The 24,758-nt window shown below is 40.6% G+C and overlaps 1 protein-coding gene across 1 annotated transcript in view; it reads left to right on the plus strand.

The window, feature by feature from the left end:
* KCNH7 (potassium voltage-gated channel subfamily H member 7) overlaps positions 1–24,758 on the plus strand; it is a 1,437,897-nt gene that overhangs the window by 42,749 nt on the left and 1,370,390 nt on the right. The window contains exon 2 of the mRNA XM_078681650.1: positions 11,716–11,946. Coding sequence (XP_078537776.1) covers positions 11,716–11,946 — 231 coding nt within the window. The remainder of the gene's footprint in view (positions 1–11,715; positions 11,947–24,758) is intronic.

Consider the following 24,758-nt stretch of genomic DNA (forward strand, 5'->3'; position numbering starts at 1 on the left):
TTTAAGGTTACTGATCCTCAGTGTTGTAAATAGACCCCTAGATTTAGAATATCCGGGTACCAGTCTGAACCGGAATAGCAAAATACTGATTAGTTGTACTAACTATAACTCGCGCGCCCGCAATCCACTCCTGATGATGTCACATATTACATCATTCATGACATGGTCAGTGACATCACTGATGGCATCACTGATGACATCTCAAATTACATCACTGATGACATCATCCAGTAAATGGGGTTTGCTTCGAAATCTAAAAAGGTATCATATAAATATAGCAATCTGCCTTGAGGACTGAGTGGATGTATAAGTGTATGAATGGAGGATTTAGTAGCAATGTGATTCACTGTCTAAGTGACGAATTTAAAGTGTCTCACTAAATGTATGGGATAGTGATTAAACTGTGTGAATACCTGTATCACTCTATCTCTTGTTGTGTAAACTACTACATAAGTTGGTTACTAGCTATGTGAAAGTCTACATTAGTTATTGATTAGTTAAGTGAGCATTTGTAATGGATAGTGAATTAATGTGTGTGTGGTTGGGTGGGACGTGTGTGACTGTCGTAAGATGCGTAAATAGTTGATTTAGTAGGTATATGAGGTTAAGACTGTATGTGGAAACAGTTGTTTGGGTGAATGAATATCTTTATGGGTATGGTGATGAGTAAATATATTTCTCAATGATATATGTCCAACAAACTAAAAATATAAAAGGCAGTGTATGTGACAATTGCTGTATATAAATAAGTATACATAAGACTCAGTGATTGTATGAGTGACATATGGATAACTGTATACTTGTAATAGTGATTTTATAACACACTAAGGGGGTCATTAGGATGTCTGGCGGATTGCCTCCGCCAGGCTGGTGGAGGCAATCCGCCAGACATCTTTCCCTGAATTCCCCCCGCGATATTACAATAGTGGGGGGGATCGCAGCGGGAGAAAACACCACCCACCTGTTTTCCGCCCCGGTCGCCTTGTGGCCGGGGCGGAAAATGATTAATATGGTGGCGGTGTCTATTAGACACCGCCAGCCATATTAACATGGGCTGTGTTTCATGCTTTTCCGTGGCGGCAATGCCACCACAGAAAGGCAGGCGGTGTTCACCCTGGAGGCCCCCTGTGGGACCCCAGAGTGAAGCAGAGTGGAGACTTGCACACGGGGTGGTACTTGTGGTACCCCCCCCAACTTTACATAAACAAAGCGGCAGGCACCGCGCGGTGCCTCCACTTTGTTTATGTAAATGCTGCAAAGCATTTTTAGTATTGTGGCGGGCGGTGCAGAGAGCACCGCCTGCCACAATACTAAAAATACAGGATGTGCCCGCCAATGTGGCGGGCACATCCTAATACCCCCCACGGGAACCCCGCCCTGATGGCGGGCGGTCCCATTTACCACGTGGATGGCGGGCGGGCAAAGTCTGCCCGCCATCCTAATGAGGCCCTAAATATTACTATCTATATGAATAAATAAAGTGGTGTTTGTGTAAGTGTGTAGCTTAGTAAATATAAGTATGATCAATTGTTTGCATAAGTGAGTAGGATGTCTACATTAGTGAATAAGATATGTGCTGGTGTGTAATGTTGATGTAGGTGTATAAATATAGTTAATAGTGTTCTATTGATCTTTGTTAGCATGTATGAGTGAATCTAAAGGTAAGTGTTTAGATGTGTGTGTAGATGTAGGAATCACTGAGTGGGTTTTTAGAAACTTGTATTGGTGTGTCAATGGTTTCAAATATGCTACTTCATATTTTATAATGAGTGTTGAAAGGTTATGCTACTGTTTGATGAGGTGTTTCAGTTTGTCACATGGATGATGTCATCAGTGATGTCATTTGAGATGCCATCAGTGATGTCATCAGTGATGTCACTGACCATGTCATGAATGATGCAATATGTGACATCATCAGCAGTGGATTGCGGGCGCACGAGTTATAGTTAGTAGAACTAACTATAACGGGGGAATTTCAATGGTTTTATACGAGTGAAATGTCTAGCTAACTATAAAACCCTAAAACCTATGTTTTTTTCTTCGAATTTCTAAGGTTTTTTTAAATGCTAATTCCTAACTATAACTTGTCTGAAACCTATGGTTTCTCAGTGAATTTCAAAGTTTTTTAAAATGCTAATTCCTAACTATAACTTGTCTGAAACCTATGTTTTTTTCAGTGAATTTAAAAGGTTTTTTAAATGCCAATTCCTAACTATAACATGTCTGAAACCTATGTTTTTTCAATGAATTTCAAAGGTTTTGTAAATGACCATTTTTAAATCCATTCATTGTTATTTTTATTTTTTTTATAATGATTTTCTACATTTTTTAAAATAATTTATTTTTAGATTTTTTATTTTTTAAATTACATTATAATTACATTATACATCACATTACAAATGATACTTTCTCAGAATGAATTACTTTACTTTAACTACTTTGCAAATAGGCAATAGTCTTCTAAGTACAGTAGTTACTGTTGTTGTAATGCGCAACACAATTTCACACACAATGCAACATTGAGGTCAATGTGAATTTCTAGTTAAATGCAATTAGTTACTTTTTGGATTACTTTTCTAACCACAGGACTGGATCCTAGATTCAGTCCTGGGACATCTCCTGTAAACAGTTGAGTAAAAGCGTTTTGGTTACAGTAGTGATTTTTAAGGAATATTATTGTATTTTAAAAGTTGACAGAAACCTTTTCACATAGATTCACCAATGTTATCCTATGGGAGGAAATTCACTTAGCAGGTAAGTAGTGTTAACGTTACTTTTTCTTACTCAGTGGTGGCTCCTGGATCCAGCACGGGTGCATCTCCTGTAAACAGCTGATAGAATGCGTTTAAGTCATACAGGCAATTTTTAAGGAATATTTTTAGTTTGTGAAAATGGAAGGAAATGCAAGTTACTGGTAAGTACGGTTAGAATTACTTTTCAGGATCAGTACTGGGCTCAAAGAAGCAGCACTGAGGTCACTCCTGATAACAGGTGAGTAAAACGTAATTCGTAGTTCTGCTGATTTTATAGGAATTTTCTAAAGTTCAAAAACTCCACACTTAGAAGAATTTCCAAGTGAAACCAGTCAATGATAGCCTATGGAAGGAAATTCAAGTTACTGGTAAGTATAGTTAGAATTACTTTTCAGGATCAGTACTGGGCTTAAAGATGCAGCACAGAGGTCTCTCCTGATAATAGATGAGCACATTGTAATTCGTTGTTCGGCTGATTTAAGGTGAATATTTTAAAGTTCCAAAACTCCACACTTAGAAGAGTTTCCAAGTGAAACCACTCAATGTTACCCCATGGAAGGAAGTTCACTTAGCAGGTAAGTAGTGTTATTGTTACTTTTTCTTACTCAGTGGTGTATCCTGGATCCAGCACTGGTGCATCTCCAGTAAACAGTTGAAAGAATGCGTTTAAGTCATACAGGCGATTTTTTTAGGAATATTTGTAGTTTGGGAAAATAGACACTTAGAAACTTTTCTGCTGAAAACAAGAGAATGGATTTGTATGGAAGGAAATACAAGTTACTGGTAAGTATGGTTAGAATTACTTTTCAGGGTTAGTGCTCGGCTAAAAGAAGCAGCACTGAGGTCACTCCTGATAACAGGTGAGTAAATTGGAATTCGTAGTTCAGCTGATTTTAGAGGAATATTTGTACAATATTGAAGGATGGGTGCGGGGCCAGAGGTGACATGTGTGCAAACACGCCCTGTGGCGTGTTTTAAAGTTACGTGATTAAGTGCCCTTGAATTCTGAGGTTCCCTGGGGGCCAACTAGCCCACCAGGTACCTCCCGTGTACGCCAGGAGGCTGCGTTGCAGAGAGGTGTTCAGAGGCCACGCCCCTTTTTACAACACTCTGCAATGCAGCTCCGTGGCCCTAGTTTATTTAGAAAAAGTTCGGTATGACGCGTTTACCTTCTTCGAATGCCTCAGTTTACTCAACGTTTCTTTGTAAATGTCCTTTATATGCTTCTCTCTCCTTAGTGGTGAGGTGCTCACCTGAGCTGCATTTCCCTGACATAGCACTCCGACAGTTCGAAGTTAAGAACTGCTAGTCCCATCATGCAACATGTTGATCACACGACGAGTGGCTTATGTAGCTGTGTACCACCAGTTAGAAATAAATACATAACGCAGATCATGTATATATATATATTTACGAAAAACCTAATAACCTACTGACGGTCACCAGTAGGTAGTTATTTTTAGAACCATGTTTCCATAGGAAAATAATTTTTTTACTCGCCTATATCCCCGCTTGACTATTCTTCATGAAATTTTCAAAATAAAGTGCCATGGTAAGTCTTATTTTGCATGGAAAGTTTCAGGTGATCTGGCAAGCGGGGCCTGAGAAAAAAACAGGGTCAGAAAAAGTGTTTTTCCAATGTTAATTTCCTGAGGATATTTTGAACATGACTAAGGCCCGAACTGCTATACGAAAATACACCAAATTTAGCAGAAACTCATCTCTTTGTCCTTAAAGTGCTTTTTGTTATTGGGTTCAGTAGTTTTGGAGAAATTAAAAACAATTACCAAGAGGCGTCAAGGCGCTATAGATCACGATCCAGGAGAACCAGCTCATAACCCATTTATAGAAGATGACTACAAGGAGAATAACCATGCCTTAAGAGCATTCCTGAAGGGCTGGAGATGAGGAATGGCCCTTATCATTTCTGTAAGGCTGTTCCAGAGTTTGCTCGTGGCCGTAGAAAATGCTTTGTCGCCCCATTTTCTTCTTTCAGTTCTCGGTACCGTGAGTTGTAGTTGAAGCGAAGAATGAAGGGGTCTACCTAGGAGATACTGGCTAAACATCGTTTTCAATATTGCAGGGTATGGAAGGTGATGGGCCTTGTGTACCATGCAGAGACGTTTAAATCTAATGTGTTTGTTAATTGTGAGGCAGTGTAGGGTCTCCAGTGGCACCACTTCAAACAGGAATTTCTGCCAGTCTTCCTGGGACTTGGCTTCAGCTGAGTCCTAAAACAAAACAAATAAAAAGAGAAGGGGCAGGGTAGGAATACCCTGCCCCTTAGGCCTCATGAGGGGTTCCAAAAGGAGCCCGTCCGGGGGGCACAACAATTTTTTTAAAAATGAACAAAAAATAAGTGCGGACTCCCACGCTGCCCTATTATTCAGCCCACAGCCAGGTCATGCAGGATTAAATACACTATAAGGAGGGGCTGCACATGGCCTCCCTTCTGGTGCCCCTAGGAATGCTTCCTCCCTGGGGCTTGTTGAAAAGAGATGGGGCTCCTTGCAGCACCCTGTGTCCTGGGGACCACTACCTCCCTGGGGCCAATTTGCCAGCTCTGAGGGAGCCTCAAGGACCCCCTGTGACCAGGGACTACTGCTTCCTTGGGGCCAAATTGTATTAATAAAATAGTAGGGGGATGCATGCCCCCCTGTCGGGACATTCTCTGCCCTGGGGATGGCCACATCCCCGGGGTGGGACTTCCCGCATCAAACAACGGGGGGCTCATGGACCCCTCCGGGATTGATGTTACTGACCCTATCATGAGTGATGCAATATGCAAGTCATAAGCAGTGCACTGCAGGGAGGTAAGTTATGGTTAGCTCAGGTAACTATAACTGCTGAATTTCACTAGTTTTGTACTAGTGAATTGTGAGCCTAACTATAATGTCTCTGTAACCTTTGATTTTTTAAGTAAATATTTCCGTTCTGGTACATCCGATTGAGAGCCCATGTTGAGGTCACTGTTGCACATGCACTGGTATTATTTTTTTAAATACAAGGTTGATAAACATAGTCACTCCTGGGCTTCGCTACATCCATGTCATATATACACTTTGTTTTCACTTTTATTTTTATTTTAAGTCATTTTACATGATATACAATGTCTCTATTTAATTTAGGGGGAGAAACATGTCATTTAGTTTTCTGTACTTTTGTGGACTTCTGAGTCTTTTTTCTTATGAACTGAGTGGCACTTCACTTGTTAAACAGTGCCTTAAGTCTTTTGCTTGTGTTTATTAATTATGTAACAGTGTCTCTCTGACTATATAGAGAGCACTGACACAATGTATCCCCAGCTTTGAAGAAGACCGTCAGGCCGAAACGCGTCAGCGAATATAAACATTCCTTGGATTGTAAACCTGGTGTGCGGGCCTCCTTGCAGCCGTGGCAGCGTCAACAAGGGGTTTGAGAATATATAAATATGTATATATATATATATATATATATATATATATATATATATATATATATATATATATATATATATATATCACACAAAGACCACTTCATTGGAAAGTAATCAGAGGACACAGCAGGAAAATTCGGGAAGTCCACATTGTTGGGAGATACAGCATGACACGTTTCGGCAGGGTGTGCCTTCCTCAGATGCCGTTCACAATTGGAACCTACCCCAACCATCTTTTGAATATCATGTGGTACCCATTGGTGGGAATCCAGCTGAACCCAGTTCTTTATTTCGAGTTTAGCTGCAGTACTGAATTTGTGAACTACAGCTCCCAGCAGGCAACATAGCTGGATAAGTAGCCCTAACAAGGGCCTATTTATTCCCATAATGAGCGTTGGTGTTCCTGGCAAAAGATGGTTGTGTGTGAATGGTAAGTCCCGGTTTGTCGATGTCCTGGAACTTCCTTGAGTCCCCATACGTCCTGCCACAATAGCAAGAGTCAGACGGGCCATGAGACGCTGATTCAGTGATCTCGCCTCTCTGTGTAGTCACGGACTGAACCTGGCAGTAGCCCGTTGCTTCACTTGATCCTGAGGCGGTCAGAGGCATTCCAATCCCTTGGAGAAACAAGAAAAGCGTTTGCCAGTAGAGCCATGGACACTTGTAGGATGGGTCCTCTAATGCGCCACTGGTCAGCACGTACAATATATATATATATATATATATATATATATATATGTAAAATGCATACACAAAACCATAAAAATGTAAAAAACACAATACCAAAAGTATAATAAGTAGTTATTGAGTATTCCAAATTTAAAACTGCAAAAAACACATTCACTAAAAATACTATAAAGAGTAGGGAAAGCGTTGGACTTTGGAGCGCTAAAATTTACTATTCCCACTCCAGGCTGTGCAACAGTCTGGAAAGCGTTGGACTTCAGAGGTGGGAAGATTTACTATTCCCACTCCAGAGTGTGCAACAGTAGGACAAGCATTGGACCTCAGAGGGATTAAATGTAACATTCCCACAGTAGTCTATGCAACAGTAGAAAAAGCATTGAGCTTCATAGGGGTAAGATTTACTATTCCCAATCCAGTCTGTGGAACAATAGGAAAAGCGTTAAACTTTGGAGGGTCTTAAAAGGTACTATTCCCTCTCCAGTGTGTAAAACAGTATGTAAAACGTTGGACGTCAGAGGGAGAAAGATTCACTATTCACACTACAGTCTATACAACAGTAGGGAAAACATTGGACATCAGAGGGGTTACATTTACTACTCTCACTCCAGTCTGTATAACAGTAGGGAAAGCGTTGGACTTCGCATAGGTAAGATTTACTATTCCCACTCCAGTCTGTGCTACAGTAGGGAAAGTGTTGGACTTCAGAGGGGCTACATTAACTATCCCCACTTAAGTCTGTACAACAGTAGGGAATGCATTGGGCTTCAGAAGGGTAAGATTAACTATTCCCACCCCAGTTTGTGCTACAGTAGGGAAAGCTTTGGACTTCGGAGGAGTTACAATTATTATTGCCACTCAAGTCTGTGCAACAGTAGGAAAAGTGTAGGCTATCGGAGGAATAAAATGTACTATTCCCACTCCAGTCTGCGCGACATTAGAGAAAGCTTTGGACTTCGGATGTGGGAAGATGTACTATTCCAAATCTTTTGCAACAGAGTGGAAAGCATTAGACATTAGAAAGGTTAAAATTTACCATTCCCTCTCCAGACTGTACAACAGTAGGGAAAGCGTTGGACTTCAGAGGAGTTAAAATTACTATTCCAACTCCAGTATGTGCAAAAGTTGGGATAGTGTTGTACTTCAGAGGGGTAAGATGTACTATTCATACTCCAATCTATACAACAGTAGGGAAAGTGCTGGACTTCGCAGGGGTACAATTTACTATTCCCACACCAGTCCGAACTACAGCAGGGAAAGTATTTGACTTGGGACTATTCCCACACCAGTCCGAACTACAGCAGGGAAAGTATTTGACTTGGGACAGACTTGATTTCTACACTTACCCCGAAACTATGAGTTCTATTTCCAGGAAAGACGTTAAATTGCTATGTCTGTCGCACGTAGAGTCTTTAAGAGCCACAATGGAAATGAAGAAATGTACTGTGATTTACCATCAGCTAACCCTGGTAACCCCAGTATACAACCATATTTGGTTTGGTGCATAGGAGGGTATGACAGGTATGTCCTTACCAGATTTAGGTTTGATAGTTTCCATCGGTTAGTTAGCTTCCCCACAGTAAATGATTGGTCTAGAGATTTATGTCAATGTCCATGCGATAAGATGTCTACCCAATCAACAATACATGTGGTTTTATTCTGCAAATTTTAATTACTCGAAAGATCAAGATGGATTTTGCCAGTGTTGAAGAGAGGGGGGTCGAGGCAATGCCGCCCTGCCTTTTTATATTTGCAATTGTAGGAAAATGCCTATTGTGTGGGCATAATGACTGGATTTTTTAAAAGCATATTGAGGAAAAGGAAAAGCATAACTGGTTAATCTTGGTATGAAGCTGGTCACTGTATACAATTTTAGTATTTCCTTCAGATGATTATTAGAATTAACTGATGGGAACTGTTAGGATAGAGACTTTTGTATAGATGGAACTGTGTATATTTTTAATTCTGAAAGTTTTTAACATGGCACTTTTATGATTTTTAATGTCAAAAATCAAATAAAGTATATTTGAGTTTGAATTTGAGTTCGGAAGTGTTACATTTTCTATTTTCACTTCAGTCTGTGTAACGGTAGGGAAAGTGTTGGACTTCAGATGGGTTACATTTACTATTCCCACCCCGTCTATAAAACAGTAAGAAAAAGTACTGCACTTCAGAGAGGTAACATTTACTATTACCGCTCCAATCTGTGGAATAGTAGGGAAAGCATTGGAATTTGGAGGGGTAACATTTACTATGCCCCCAGTCTGTCCTACAGTAGGGAAAGTGATGGAATCTAGAGGGGGGCGATTTACTATTCCCGCTCTAGTCTCTGCAACAGTAGGTAAAGCGCTGGACTTCAGAAGGGTTAAATTCACTCTTCCCACTCCGGTGTGTGCAACAGTAAGAAAAGTGAAGGACTTCAGAGGGGTTAGATTTGCTGTTCCCACTCCCGTCTGTGCTACAGTAAGGAAAGTGTTGGACTTCAGAAGGGTTAAATCTACTCTTCCCAATCCAATGTGTGCAACAGTAAGGAAAGTGTTGGACTACAGAAGGGTTACATTTACTACTCCCACTCCCGACTGTGCAACAGTAGGGAAATTACTTCAAACATATTACATATTTGAATCTCCCTAATAATTAATAATGAAAAAATCTAAAGTCTTAGTATAAACAATATTAATTTACATAAAAATGTGTATGAAATAAGCAAACACTTTACATAATTAATAACCATTTAATAATAAATAATCAATTAAAAGATAATTAATATTGAATTAACATTTGCTGTCAACAGATCCCCGTAGCATGTGCCAGGGAATAAGGGTTTGGATTTGGATCTGTTCATTAAAAGAGACATTTAGAATTGCAAAGAGATGTACGTTTAAAAGTTGTTTATTTCTAAAACAAATGATGTGCTCTTGCATTGGTGTTTGTAGAGGTAAGACTGATGCGTATCCAAGTGATTTATTGGGAATTTTCTTGGGAGCCTAATTATTTTGTTAGATGGTCATATTGTGATGTGTCATGTTGAAGGAAATAGCACAGTGACCTTAATAGTCCAGGATTATGATTTTACCACAGAGGATAGGTGTTATGGACTAGTAAAATTTGAGTTAGGTTTTAGGAAAGCGCATGGATCTACGAAGAGGCTTTTTATTGCCCTGGTTGTGAAAGACTCCTTGGAGAGAGAGCCCACAGAAAATGCAGTCAGAGATTTTGCCGATAACATCCTTGCCGAGGTTAGTTGCGTTGTAGATGGGGATAAAATGGCAACATGTTTGAGGTGACAGTAAAAATATGATGAGAAAATGTTAAAGTCTATGGTTGTTGCAAGTATGAGTGTTGCAAATAGACAGGAGGTATTGGGATAAGATTGACTTGATTGCCATTTTTAAAAGAGCTCTTCTGGTGGATGAACCCATCATGTTTCAGTGATGCACAGAGCAACCACCTGGTTACAGTTGAATAGACCTGCTGCTTAAAGCATATGCCCAATTACTGATGTGTTGTGTTGTGATTGTAGGAATGGGAAGGAAGTGTCTTTTTAAGAGGATGCATGTGGATTCAGCTGGCTGACTTGCATTTTTCATAGAGAGCGTGGTGGATTGCTTGACTGGGAAGAGGTCTGGGCCGGACTGGCCGTAGAAAGCACCGGGCATTTTCCCAGCGGGTTAGAAGAGTGGGGGCCAATTTTGTTACAGGGGTCGGTTTTGCGGCACTGCTGCAATATCGGCACCCTGTACCAAAAGAGGCAGCAGTGCTTCGCACTGGCACGCCTCCAGCCACCCCGGGCTGGTTCTTCTCACTAGCGCCCCCATCTCCACCCCCCAGGGCCGGTCCAACTGCATTGCCAGGGCTGGTTTGTGTTCCAAGGAAGGTCCTGGAAGAAATGTTGTTGGGAGGTGAGCCGCATGTTAACTTACCTCAGATGTCAAGCAGGGATGTGGCCCTAAGTCATTTCCTGGACCTAGATTTAGCGGCGAGGCTTCTACAGCAGATCCTTGTTCCAGTGTGCTCTTAGCAAGGCCCTGGTTAAGCCAATCAGTGTCACTTAGAGAGAGGGAGTGGACAGGTGGCCTTAGAAGGATTACAAATTAAGTGCCCCAGGACCAGGCAAAATGTCAGTTCCATTCAGACAATGGAAATAGAGTTCCTTTCCACATTCTCCAATCAGCTGTTCTTCCTGAAATAGAAATGTAGGCTTCACAGACCCCACTGCAGAAGAATATGGATCCTAGTAATTAGGATGTACAGTTTCATTAACAAAATATTTTTTAAAGTGCACGGTCAGCCTTGGTCCTGATCTGCACATACTAGAATAGTATTCGGAGTGTGGCGGATGGTAGACTCAAAGCCCCCAAATAGGAAGTACCATTTCCTCCACAGCACCCTGCGATATCTTCTTCGCCATGAAGTGGTGATTTGGGATTGGGACACTATACGATGCAGAGGCTTAGTCCTATTTGTCTGCTAGGACTTTCAGCGTCTGCCTTTCTGTTTCTAATGCAATAGGTTGCTGTAAGAGAGTTGGTGCGGTTAATGGGAAAAATGAGAATACATTTTTGGTAGAATTTCTGTTGATGTTTGTGGGAAGTTAATACTTTATTTTGGAGAAAGTTTTGCTGTGTTTGAGGATAAAACTATGGAACATTTGAAGTTATTTTTTAGAGCTTCTAGTTAAAATTGCTTGAATGCATTAGAAATGCAGAGGTACATTTTGCACCACAATCTCTTACTCAGTGAACTTAAAAGGGAAGCTGAGAGCCCTATGAATTGCAGGTTCGTTCAGATCTGGCTCTCGACTAAAAGTGCTGTACATTGAAATGACCTAATTATAAACGCCAGCCTTACTTTATTTTTCAGATAAAAAGTTCATTATTGCTAATGCCCGAGTGCAAAACTGTGCAATCATCTACTGCAACGATGGTTTTTGTGAGATGACTGGATTCTCCAGGCCGGATGTCATGCAGAAGCCGTGTACCTGCGATTTTCTGCATGGACCAGAGACTAAAAGACATGATGTGGCCCAGATTGCTCAAGCGCTGCTTGGGTCAGAAGAAAGAAAAGTGGAAGTCACGTATCACCACAAGAACGGTAAGAGTATCAATTTAAACATACGTATCATTCTACGTCATTATGTAACATGATTTTAAGGATGTTAATTTTCCTCTTAGAGAATTCTGATTGTTTATGATTCAGAAACAAAGTAAGTACTTTTCCTATTGCTTTATCAATTGTCTGCTTAACATCAGTCAGCCCATGTATATTACGGCATTTGCCATTTTGTCAAGGAAGCTGGTTGTGCTAATAGCAGTATTAGGACACCAAATTAATTATGCAGAAACCATCTCAGCCGCAGAATTACATAATGATCGTGACACTTTTCATAATCCTGTGATTCTCGGAACAAAATTAAAGAGCTTATATACCAGAAGGACGTGTGATCTGTTCTATTTCAGTTACAGAAGAGTGAGCATAATTAAACTGATTTAAACTCTGAAACATGCTCCGCTATTTATGATTTTCCTTTGTATATATTTTATTGTAACTCAAAAGTAATTCGAATTAGAAAGCAATGTGTGGTTTCGTTTTTACATTCTGATTGTATTGCCTCTGAATTGTTTTTAAAATATGGCCTCTCTGTTAGTTTTTAGACATGTTCACTTCACCTAACTGGGTCATTATCTCAAAGTCAACAATGTTATTAATCTAAATAAACAATCAATATTATCTGCTCCTTCCAGGCAGAAAAGTAAATGCGTTATGTGAAAATATTGTGTGGTCATACTTCTCAGATATTTCTGGGATGCCTAACTCGACTTGTTTGTGGGACATAGGTATGGTGTTTGAAACCTAAAACATGGGAGGTCTTTAATCCCTGTATAAACACTTCTATGTATAATGCTCCTATTGCAATACAGTATAGACATCAGTGTTCACGTGGAATGAAAAAAATAAACATTAGTTCGCTAGTAATTTATTACTGTTGAGTTGTGATCTCACAGTGTCTCATGTCTGAACAAGCATAGTATTGAACACTATCTTATTAACTGCAATTTCAACTGACTTTCAGGCATTCACTTAAATATTCTTCTGTTACCCAAAAACATTCGTTTACTTAATTTTCCTAGTCATTCTAATTTAAGGAGATTTGTGGGAGCTTTTGTCTATTTACTGAACTGCTTTAGGTTAGAAAAGACTGGATCTATATACATTTCAGAAAAAAAACTCCATAACCACTACTTATTTAGTTTCAGAATTACCTGAAGTGCTTAATACCTCAATTATATTAATTATACTCAATATTATCAAGTATACTGTCTGGTTGGGGCAATTCGTGAACATGGTATGTTTCATACTTAATTTGAGTTGTAGGTATTGATGGAAAAGCTTTTCACATGAGTACAAAAGGCCTACTACCATCCGTAGTAGACATTTGGCTACTAGTAAGGCGTGAACTTTCAGTGGATATGAAGTTAGAACTGGTATGTTTCTAAACTTTCACTGAATTTTAGCAAAGTCTCGAGGGAAGAGTGATCCAAAAGCTAGACCACGCTACATGAAGAGGCTGGCCACTAGATCCTTGTATTGCAGGCAGATGAATGCCCTGTAATCGTGTGGGTATTAGCCTCTAATTTCTCAATGAGTGGTGGTGCCCATAGACAGGAAGGCTTCTTGGGGTCTCCTATCATGGCTATTGTTGACTCTGCAATGTTTCTTGAGCATACCTTTCTTTTTGACCAAGAGCCATTGAAAGAAACTGAGAGCATGTATGACATGGGTGTTGCATCCTACACCAAACATAATGTATGTGGTGTGCATCTGGACCCTTTTCAGTTTCGTAGGTGCATTTTAGGGGAGTCCCATGAACACACTGTTACAGTAACCCAGCCAGGATGTCATCATGGAAATGGTCAGTGCACTTTTTGGGGTAGAAGCAGGAGAAGACACCTTGAAACAGCCACAAGTGAGGGCGTGAATTCTTAATTATTACCTTCACTTGAGGGATGGAGAAGAGGTCTTTGTCAAAAAGGGCACTCAGGTTGTGCACTTATGGGATTGCTATTAGGATGAGCAACTGATTTCCGGCACATGATCTCTGTGGTCTGACTACAATAAACTGCTGAAATGTGTTTGTACAAAATGGAAGACCTTTTTTTTACATCAGCATGTATTATAAGGAATCATGTTTTCCCTACACTATATGAAAATATATTAAATACAATCTTGCAATAACTTACAATATCTTTGGGACATCTAGAAGTGATTACTGTATATATGGCATGTGCATGTAGGGTCGGAGCCATGACTTTCCAATTGGCCAGATAACTTTAATTTTATTTTATCTTGACAGCTCTTCTTTTGTTTTTCTCACCTCATGTAACTGATTTATCAAGGAAGTATATAACTTTTGATGCTGCACATGCAATGGCTCTCGGTACAAGACAGGCTATATCTGTTCATAATGTTGTTTATGATAGTTGAGGCACAACTCTATTCAAAGACAGCCTTGGTAAATGTCCAAGTGTAATTAGTTCATAATCAGAGTTACTAATGAAAAGGTGAGGTTGTGATATGTTTTGATTTTTTCATAATAAGCAGGTGAATTTGCAATTGGTGAAAAATAAAACTGCGGAGAAGGTTTTCTTAGAATTGTGCCTAGTGAAATATGCTGCACACATCACTGGAATTTTATGACTTCTAAATTTAAATTCTCTTGATATTTCATTGGCCTTGGTTGGTTGCAATTTTATTACCACTGCAAACATTTTTTTACTGTAGTTATTCACAAGCAATGTTTAGATTTTTCACATGACTAAATCAATTTCCATACTATTTTGGGGTTCCCAGTCAATATGTGCAAAGGAATTCTCAACTATTGAAAACCTGCATTCAGCATTTTGAAAGGGTTTACAAGTGGTGGTTGATTTACCTAACCACTAACCTTTCCAAGAAGATGCAGGCCATCTAATACATTTATTAGAGTGATGTTTTTGTAAACCATATTTAGGGCACAATATCTATGTCTGGTTATGATATGTTGCTACCTTACCACTTGGAAGTCCCTTCCACAGTTTGTGCACCCACTAAAGGAGAAGGTCTTAACCTTGGGTCCATGACACCTGCTCAGGGGGACCCTTACTGTTAATAAATATATACATATGTATATATATATATATATATTGTACATATATATATATGTGTATATATATATATATATATATATATATATATATATATATATATATATATATATATATATATATATATATATATATATATATGCACAACTTTGCACATTTTTGCAAACAAATAGGGGACTTGCACATAGGGGTAGTTGGGGGATACATAAAATGTACTTAGTCACTTTTAAAATAGCAGTACATTATCATATGTCTATAGCCAGGATGTGAACATACACAGCTTTACGGGGCCTTTTTATGTATTTATACATGTAATTTTCTTCATTAGGATATTGATTTTAGCCAAGCGGATTTTACTATGCTATGTTTTTACCCTGGAAGTATATTAATTTTAAACTTCTTGTATATCAACAATACATTTATGCTTTGAATTGATTTTCCATTGTAAGATGTTTACTATGTCTATTGCTTCTACTGATTTGCACTTGCACTTTAAAATGAGAAATCCCGCCCCAGGCGCTGACATGTGATCAAGGCCGTTGACCGGCCGAAACGCGTCATGCCGACAAGGTGATTGCTGAATAAATCACTGTTGAGAAAATTCGGGTCTACTCTTGCCTTATTTCGCGAGGAATGAAGTCGTGGGCAAGTCTTCAGCCATATATATATATATATATATATATATATATATATATATATATATATATATACATAACCAACTTGTAGATTGAAAATTAAATTCCTTTGTAAATTGAAGAAATTGAAATTGAAGGGTAAAAATTAAGGACCCGATTACGATGTCATTAGGAAACTGTTCCAAAAGAATTGGTCTCGGACTAATTTCCAAACGAATCAGGTCCTGGAAGTCCGGACGACAGATTACGATGCTTCCCAACATTGCATTGACTTCAATGGGGGCCTGTGTTCGAACGAGAATACAGGTTCCCATTGAAAAAAGGCGTGGTTTGGGAAAACCTAGCACCCTCTGGCGGGCACCCCATGGTGCCTGCCACATTGTGCATGGTTGGGAATAGGGGTCCATTGGGTACCCCCAAGGGCCCCCACTTGGATGCCTCTGGGTGAAGGGGGCCCACAACAGGCCCCCAAAGACAGATTCTGACAGCTGTTTCAGTTTGGGCAGACCTAATCGGAGCAGCTGTCCGAATCAGTCATCGCAATCGCTCGTTGGGAAACAGTCTCCATTGAGCTGTACAAATCGGCTCTGAAAGACTCTGGCTGTCCAAATGCCTTTCAGAACTGATATGGACTGTTGGAACGGTTTCCGGACATCGTAATCGGTCGTTGGAAAATGTGTACGATTCGTTCAGAAACAAGGTTTCTGAATCAGATTCTGCAAAACATCAATACTATTCAGAGCCTTTCCTAACAACATCATAATTGGGCCCTAAGTTTGCTTCCTTAGTTTGCTTTGTAGAAGCAGTAGTGTACTTATTTTAAAGTAGCACTGGTATGTGCAAAGAAAAAGAGAGCATGCATTAAGATCGAAAAAGACAATGTGATATTTTACAGTAGTGTATTGCTTTGTCTTTTACAAACAAAACAAAATTTCAAAAAGCTATAACCTTCCCATTAATTTTCTTTTGAAAACTATATAATACATTTTATATTTTGTGTATTTGTTTGATGTATATTTATTTATGTATCTTTGAATGATGTTATCAATGATGTCATTTAAGATGTCATCATTGATGTCATAAATGATGTCGTAGAACATATCATGAGTGATGTAATATGCGAGGTCATAAGCAGTGCTTGGTGAGGGTGCAAGTTATAGGTAGGTCTACTAACTATGGGCCTGATTATGATGGTGGTGGAACTTCCACTGTCAGCCTGTCGGTGGCGGTCTCACCACCATCGGACCGTGGCCGTCCGTCTGCCGCATTACAATGGTGGGCAGATTGTTGGTGGTTGGAGAAACCGACTGCCACGCATCCGATGGGGTCAATGAGCCTATTGGTGCTTCGGAAGGACTTGAATCCCTACAACAATGGCAGTGCCTGCTCAGGCACCACCGTAAGGATTACTATGTCTCTTTCTGCTGGCCATTTCAAGGTGGTTAACCCGACATGAAAAGGCAGGTGGAAAGTTACTTTGGGGACCCCTAGCAGGCCCCCTTATCCACCTTGCTCTCAGCCTTGGGTTCTGGGAGGCACCTATGGTACCCTCCTACATATCTCTGCACCATGTGGCAGACACCACATAGTGCAAGGATATGCAAAATGTGTATTTTTGTACAGTGGTGGGTGCTTGCAGCCCACAGCACATGCAGTAATACAAAACATACACATTGCAACCACCTTGAAGGCTGCATTGTAAGGTGTATCCTAATCTCTACATCATGCACTGCACAGTTTTGCAGGATGCCTGTCCAGTGTAACATCCCAAGCAAAATCCGAAAGTGTGGGAGAAATGGGTGACTCCTTTTAAAAAAATCAGTCAGGGGCACCGCTGTCAGTGATGCAGAAGCAGTAGATCCAGTGCCCTGTGGCACGACGGGCCCCTGCACCCCAATTATGGCTGTCTTTTAGAAGCAAAGGAGGATCAAAGGAGCCCTTTGTCCGTGCTTGCATTAGTGCCACTATATTCAATTCCCAATATCTAAATGATAAGCAAACGTTGACTCTGAAGGGTTATTTAAAGTCGTTCTCAAATTTAGGAAATCTATAACAGAAGAGATTAAAGGCACGCAGCCTTCAAGTGAAGGGGGCGATGACTGCTTGCAGGGTGTCAGATAAATGTTTCTCTCAGGCAATTAGGTTTTGACATTAGCAATGACACAGTTTGACACACTGCTGATAGAGACCTATGTGACTGTCAGGAACAGGCATTTGAGGTCAACAAAATAAACCCAGGATAGTCTGCATATTGGCGAATTTGTGAGCTGAAAATTGGGTAATAGCCTGGTGTAATTTAAATGCTAGTGTTCAGAGGCGGGATAATGTGGAGTAATTCAAGCAAATTGCTTATATCTCTCACATTGTCCACTTAAGTGTTCTCTTGGGTGTTGTACCACTCAGCAGATAAGGAAAGTAAAGAGCATGCGTTTGGCTTCGTAAAGAATATATTACCTTCAGGCATGAAATGAATTGCCGCGCATAAAAGGCAGCGTGCATGCTGTGTTTGTAGTTTTACATGCGTTATCTAATTCGCTAGCCAAAGCTGGGCAAAAACGACGGTTACTTTGAATATTTTCTAAACTATTGCATTAAAAAACACCATTTAAGGGAAAAGGCTTGTTATTAATACACATACATATTAATATTATTAAATGATCTTCGACTGCCGGGGGTTTTCCGCACCCTTAACAGACACGTTGTAAAGACTTGCAAAGGCCTTGCAGAAAATAGGCCCTGAACACTGTCCTTCATATTTGTGTCATGTGACCTTGACCTACGTAGACACGCCAAAAAGCATATCACGTTTACTGACGTGTATACGTCTTTGAGACAGTGAAAGTATTAATGATACTGGAAGTTAAAACGTGCACATTTTTTATGGCGCCCCAATGAACAGGTATTTTCCTTATCCAAGTGCAATGATATTTAGTATATTTAGTGGACGATAAAACGAGATGTATCCTTCTGAGATTCAAAACGGTGGCCTGGAGTTTGAAAACAGAACTTAGTAGCAAGCATTAACCAGATAAATAATAAAGTACATGACAAACTGTACAGTACCATTGAAACCAAGCCCTCTGTCCAACCAGCATACGTTCAGAGATATGGAAAATCGGAAAGTCTGACTATTTAAAAGGGGCATGCATGATCAGAGATCGTTTGTTACTTCTTCGACGAATACCTGGGACGTAATAAGTATCAAACTGAAATGGACACCCATCCTCAAATCCTGTGACCTCTCTACGCAAGGTCTCATTATATCGTCTAAAATATATCAAACAAAAAAACTCAAAACTCATGCTTGTAGTAATTGGGATCCTGAACATTTAGCGCCAGTCAAACAAATAATACATTACATGACAAAATATGCTGTTTTTGTTAATACAATATGCACTATTTAACATGGTTTGTGTGAAAAGATAAAAGCCGAAAAATATGATTTTAGGCCTAGCAAATCACACAGTGCTGCGATGTGACACACAGTTCTCATCTCATCACATGGGGTGACCCGGTGAAGAGGTCCTATCTATCACATGGTGACCTGGAAACCCTTTTATAGAATAGTTTTCAGATCAAGTATGAATGCTTTGCACAGTAGGATTCTATTTAAACCAGCCCAGGACATTGGAGGTGACTCTAGATAAGCTAATTCTTGCTGAGCGGGGATGGGGCGGGCAGTCAGTTGGGGGCTGTTGAGGCAGAGCATTACGTACACAAAGCCGCACTCACCATGTCCCTTACTCCTTTGCAAGGCCACACCCCTTTTGGGTATGACCACACATTGAAAATGACCTTAAGGCTGGTAAATCTCTGATTTAGGTAATTTAATATACCAAGGACAATGAATTCCATGCTTTAAATATTATTTGAGCATGAACTTGATAATCTCTAGATAAAACATTGAGAATTAGAAAGTCATACGCCTACAAAGCAATGCATCCATGATATAGGAAATAGATGGATTTCTGGCAAAATGTCCTCCGCAAATGGTAACAGACACAGAAATATTGTAACTAAGAAACTGGTGCCATTTAAAATTAATTTGGTCAAATAAAAAATATGTATGTGATATCAGGGTTAACAGTTTGTATGCCAGCACATCCGAAATACTGCAGGTTGTCTTATTCCAAAGTGTTTAGAGTTAGATTAGTGTAAGTCTCCCATGTATGACAGTAGATATTGAAGTTACTTCCTGGCAGGCTGTTGGTGCCTTTTGTGGAAATAAATCCCTGTTTCTTCACAAATGTCAGGAACATCTTATTTCTGCCTTGTGTTTGATTTCCACAGTTGGTGACAAGCAGAGAACATTGACAAGCTCTAGTATTGTGGCTTCTACACTAACTTTGAAGACTCTACCCTTGATTCCTGAATCTTTCCCGCTACAGTATTTGGGCACTCACCATTTCTTCATGCTATATTTTCATATAACAGCTAAAGTACACAAGTTTTACTTTATAGCATCAAAGAGATATAGTTGTGTAACAACACAGGATGACCGTGAAGGAATCAACGTGGAGTGAGTGTAAGAAGAGAAGCGAGAGTGTTGTTGTAAATGTGCTATCAGATCATGTGTATTGGTTGATCACATTATATGAGTTTGTGGAGTGTGGGAAAGGAGATTCATGTAGGGGGTTCCGGCAATGCTTTTTATCTTGAACAGAATTTAGCCTTTTTGGTATCTAAATTTATGATGTTGGTATAGAATTTTGGTTAGGCTGATGTGATGAATCTCTGCTTATAGCGAAAGGACTTCAGTGCCCTGAGGTCATCCGAAGTTTCCCTTTCTACCATTTTGTTTCTTGTCTGCGGCTGGAGCGTCAATTATTAGCAAGGTCTTAAGAGAATGAGGGTGCTGAAGGTTTTGGCTTGCACTTACTTATTTTACTTCTTGCGTGGATATTCAGTTTCCTCAAAAAGTGTTGATATCATTTAGATGGGTGTAAGCATTGAACATGGAACGTGGCCAAGAGATGACTTCAAGCATTAGGTTGGTGAAAGAGAAGTCTTTGAAGGATCTGAAGCTTAGTCTTTTCGGGTTGAACTTTTTTTTTTAATATGCTGAGCATGGAGAACATGATGGCAAGATGATATGTCTTGTCTAAAGGCATGAGTGGCTTGCATTATATTGTTGGTGATGTTAAGAGGACAAGGTCAAGGACGTGGCCTTTGGAGTGTGTTGGCTGGGAGACATACTGAACAACATTAAGTGTATTGGTAAGGTGAAGGAGGGCATTTCTTTTTTAGCTTGTATTGTCCAGGAGGGTAAAGTCACCCAAGAGCGTGGCATAGGCATATTGGATAGGATGAGGTGGAGGGGAGATCCTCACATTTATCATTGCTGCAGTCCTTGTTCTACCCGAGAGGCCTGTAAATGCGACAGAAGGTGGGGCTATGAGGTGCAGAGAGCGGGAAGTGGCATGTCACAAGTTACATGAAGTTGAGTAAGTTGAGTGTCACTTGTGTGCCTAGGGTGTTGCACCAGGAGGAAATATGCATTACAGTGAGGTCTCCTCCCTTCTTTTATGCATGGTCCACATGATGGATGCTGTAACCTGTGGGGAAAAGGACATCGAGTGTTGACAGGGTTGGAGGCAAACCATGTTTGGGTGTCGGAGAGGGCATTAATAGTTTGATAGCTGATGAAGACTACAATGTCTGATTCAAGGAGCACTGCAGATCAAGCATAAGTGAGAATGAGTTGAAATATGTGTTCTGTAGTTTGAGACTGTGTTGTAGTGGATTGTGTATCAGGTTGAGTCTATATGTTGCGAGTATACTATGTGAATCTGTTTATTGTCTAGATCTGGGTGTGATTATGGGGATTGGCAGTGTGGGGTTCTTGGTGGAACATGTTTATATTGTACCCTGCAGATTTCAGTAAAACATGGGCTGTTGCCCAAGCCCCTTCTGACCTTTTAGGCACAAACAGGCAACGCCCTTTGCTGGGAGTATCCAAGAGGAAGGCTGCCCTGAGGAGTTAATCGAAGTAGGGAGAATGCAGGAAGTAATGTCACTTCATGTAGAGATCGTTACAGAAAAATGCTTACATACTCCTCATATTAGTGGGCATCATGCATGCATATGGCACCCACAAATAAATTCTGTGGAGTTCCCTTCAATCAGGGGTATTTGGTCATCCAATGGAAGGCAATTCTTGAGCTTATCGTGGTGCTTCAGGTGTCTGGGGCACTGGAGAATATCTAGGGATTTACTTGAGTCAAGTTGTCTTTGTCAGGTATGGACACACTTTGAGGCTGACAGGAGTGATAGGTGGAACGAATATGCTATTAACCCATTTTTATGCCTCGGTTTAGAGCTGTTTAGTAGTAATTTGGAAACCAATAGGCTTTACACAAGAAATACAAACCACATCAAAGAGGTTTTAAGACATGGGCAAAGTCTGCAATGACCCATGCTCCCCACCTGCTAATGGACCCTTGGTAAAGCGAGTGAACCAGTTGAAATTCCTGTCATTACAACATTACTATTGAAAACAGATACTTTTAAAAATTTGACAGCAGAGCTTGCTTAACAGGAACCTAGTGCTAGATTAACTAAGGGTTCACACCCAGGCAAAGGCAAGCAAAGTGATGGACAGCAGCACACACCTTTGCAAGGGTATTTAATTTCCAGCTCAAATGTCGTTTTGCACTAGACAGGTGCCCTTTTCTCAGAACAAATATCACTTGCATTACTTCACATAACTTTCAGTCAAGCAAGTGTTACATGGTCAGAGTAGTGCAAGCATCAATTGTGTCTGATGCAAAGTCCAATCTACTGGGTGTAGCTAGACTGGTCTTTGGTCAATAAACAACAACTCCTTCAAGTAGGCATTAACACTGAGAAATATTTTACAGTACACACACAATGGTTGAAATGTTTGAATCATTTTTTGGCCATAGGAATTGTATGTTTAGTATAAATCCTTTGTTAGACAGCACACACTTCTGCTCCTTGATGCAAAGGTTATATGTGATGCTAAGTAACCTGTTTGTGCAGCAGAACAAGGGTAGTGAGCATCATCAGACCATTTTTACAAATATTACTTTGTGCTGCTTTGTCCTCCTTGCACAATGCAGCATCTTTGGTTGCTGTGCTGCACTGCATTGCATTGCACTAAAAATAATAATTTAAGCCCTTAGTGTGCACTCCTGGCCGGTCAACCGTTACCCTTGCATTTTCAGGCAGTTGATGGCAATTGAATAAAAGAAATACTCTTTCTGTGTCATTACTGTCTTCTTACTTCCCGTCAGCTCTTCTACCTTAGCCCTCTCTCCTAAGCCTCTTTCTTTCACTCTCTTTGCCCTCTCTCTATCTCACATTTGTCTGCCTGTCCACTCTCCCATTTATTCCCAATATACCTCACTAGATTTCATCTCTATCTACCTCTTTTCAATGGCCCTGCCCCTGTCTCTATCACTCTATATGTGTTTTAAATTTTAGTCTGCAACCGACCCCCACGTCTGCTCTTGGGGGGATTCTTATTTATAGACCACCTGATTGTGCAGTGGGCGCCCTTCATACAATCTGCAATTTAATTGTTCAAAAATCAATCCTAGCCCTGGGAGACTTTTATCTGCATGTAAATGATTTAAGCTGCCCGCAGGCAATGCAGTTAATCACATTATTAGATGGGGCGAACCTCAAGCAATGGGTTTCTTGCCCCACACATGTAGCGGGGAATACCTTGGACTTAGTCTTCTCCAATTGTACTGCCATTACCATGGAGAAGTCTGTTCACCTGACATGGTCAGATCATTATTTGGTGACTTTTTCTATTTCCCTACCAGACGCAGGGCAAGCCAAAGGAACACGCCTTACGCTTAAAAGAAATTGGAACAATTTAACTGAAACAACACTCAGCCCCATTTTGCTAGATAATCCTCCCCGCCTTTCAGCCAATCCAGACGCCGATGCAGTCTTGTTACATCATTGGATTGCTTCAGCTGTGGAGTTGGTAGCACCAGGCAGAGTGGGGAAATCAAATAGGCTATCACCCACTGCCCCATGGTTCTCTAAAGCCCTTAGGGAACACAAGAGTAGGTGCAAAAAGTTGGAACGCAAATGGAAGCTGGGTTATTGTGAAAAAATGAAAGCAAACTATAAACAAGCCTTAAAACTGTTTCATAAGGAGTTAAAAACAGCTAGACGAAATCATATTGTGTCAAGCATCCGAAATACTAAGCAGTCGAGCGGCGAGATCTGTAAGGTTGTTCAATCTTTTTTTAAGCCCCGGGCATTGGAGACAGAAGTTACCTCATCCCCAGCCCTGTGCGATAAGATTGCGAACTATTTTAATGACAAGATCGTAAAGGTCTATGAGTCATTTTGGGCCCCAGAGGCCACTGTGAAAGAGGATGAATCTTCACTCTGGGGGGAGCTACCTAGCTTTAGTGAATTCCTTCCCATTATGCCACAGGATGCTCTAACTGAAATTCAGAGATGCCACTCAGGAGCCCCAGATGATCCATGCCCGCCCAAATTATGGAAGGTGCTAGCACCTTCTTTGGTGGAGGGGTTGCTACATTTTTAGAACACCTCTTTGAAGACTGGCATCTTTCCAGATAAATGGAAGCATGCAATGCTTTTCCCACTGAATAAAAACCAATATGGAGACCCGGGCGATTTAAAAAACCTGCGTCCTATCTCGCATTTTACCCGCTCCAGGAAAAATGCTGGAAAAATTGGTTCAATGCCAATTGACAAGCTTCATTGAGCAGAATGGGATTTAGCATGGTACTCAATCAGGCTTTTGAGCAGGGTTTAGCACAGAGTCTGCTCTGTTGGAGGTGGCAGAGTCGATTAGGTGGTCACTAGATTCAGGAGCACCGGCGTTGCTGGTGCTCCTGGATCTGTCAGCAGCTTTTGATACTGTTGACCACACTATCCTTGGTGAGCGCCTAAGAGAAGTCGGATTGGAGGGAAATGTTTTCACATGGCTGACCTCCTATTTGAGCGGACGCACTCAGAAAGTTGCCCTCATGCCATATGAATCCCAACCGAAACAACTCTGGTGCGGGGTACCCAGGGCTCAGCACTGAGCCCTCTACTTTTTAACCTTTACCTAGCTCCTCTGTTTTCCCTAATTGCTAACTGGGGGGTGAAGGCTATTTCCTATGCTGAC

Source organism: Lissotriton helveticus, chromosome 3_1, assembly GCF_964261635.1.
Source record: "Lissotriton helveticus chromosome 3_1, aLisHel1.1, whole genome shotgun sequence".
NCBI classification, from domain to species: Eukaryota; Metazoa; Chordata; class Amphibia; order Caudata; family Salamandridae; genus Lissotriton; species Lissotriton helveticus.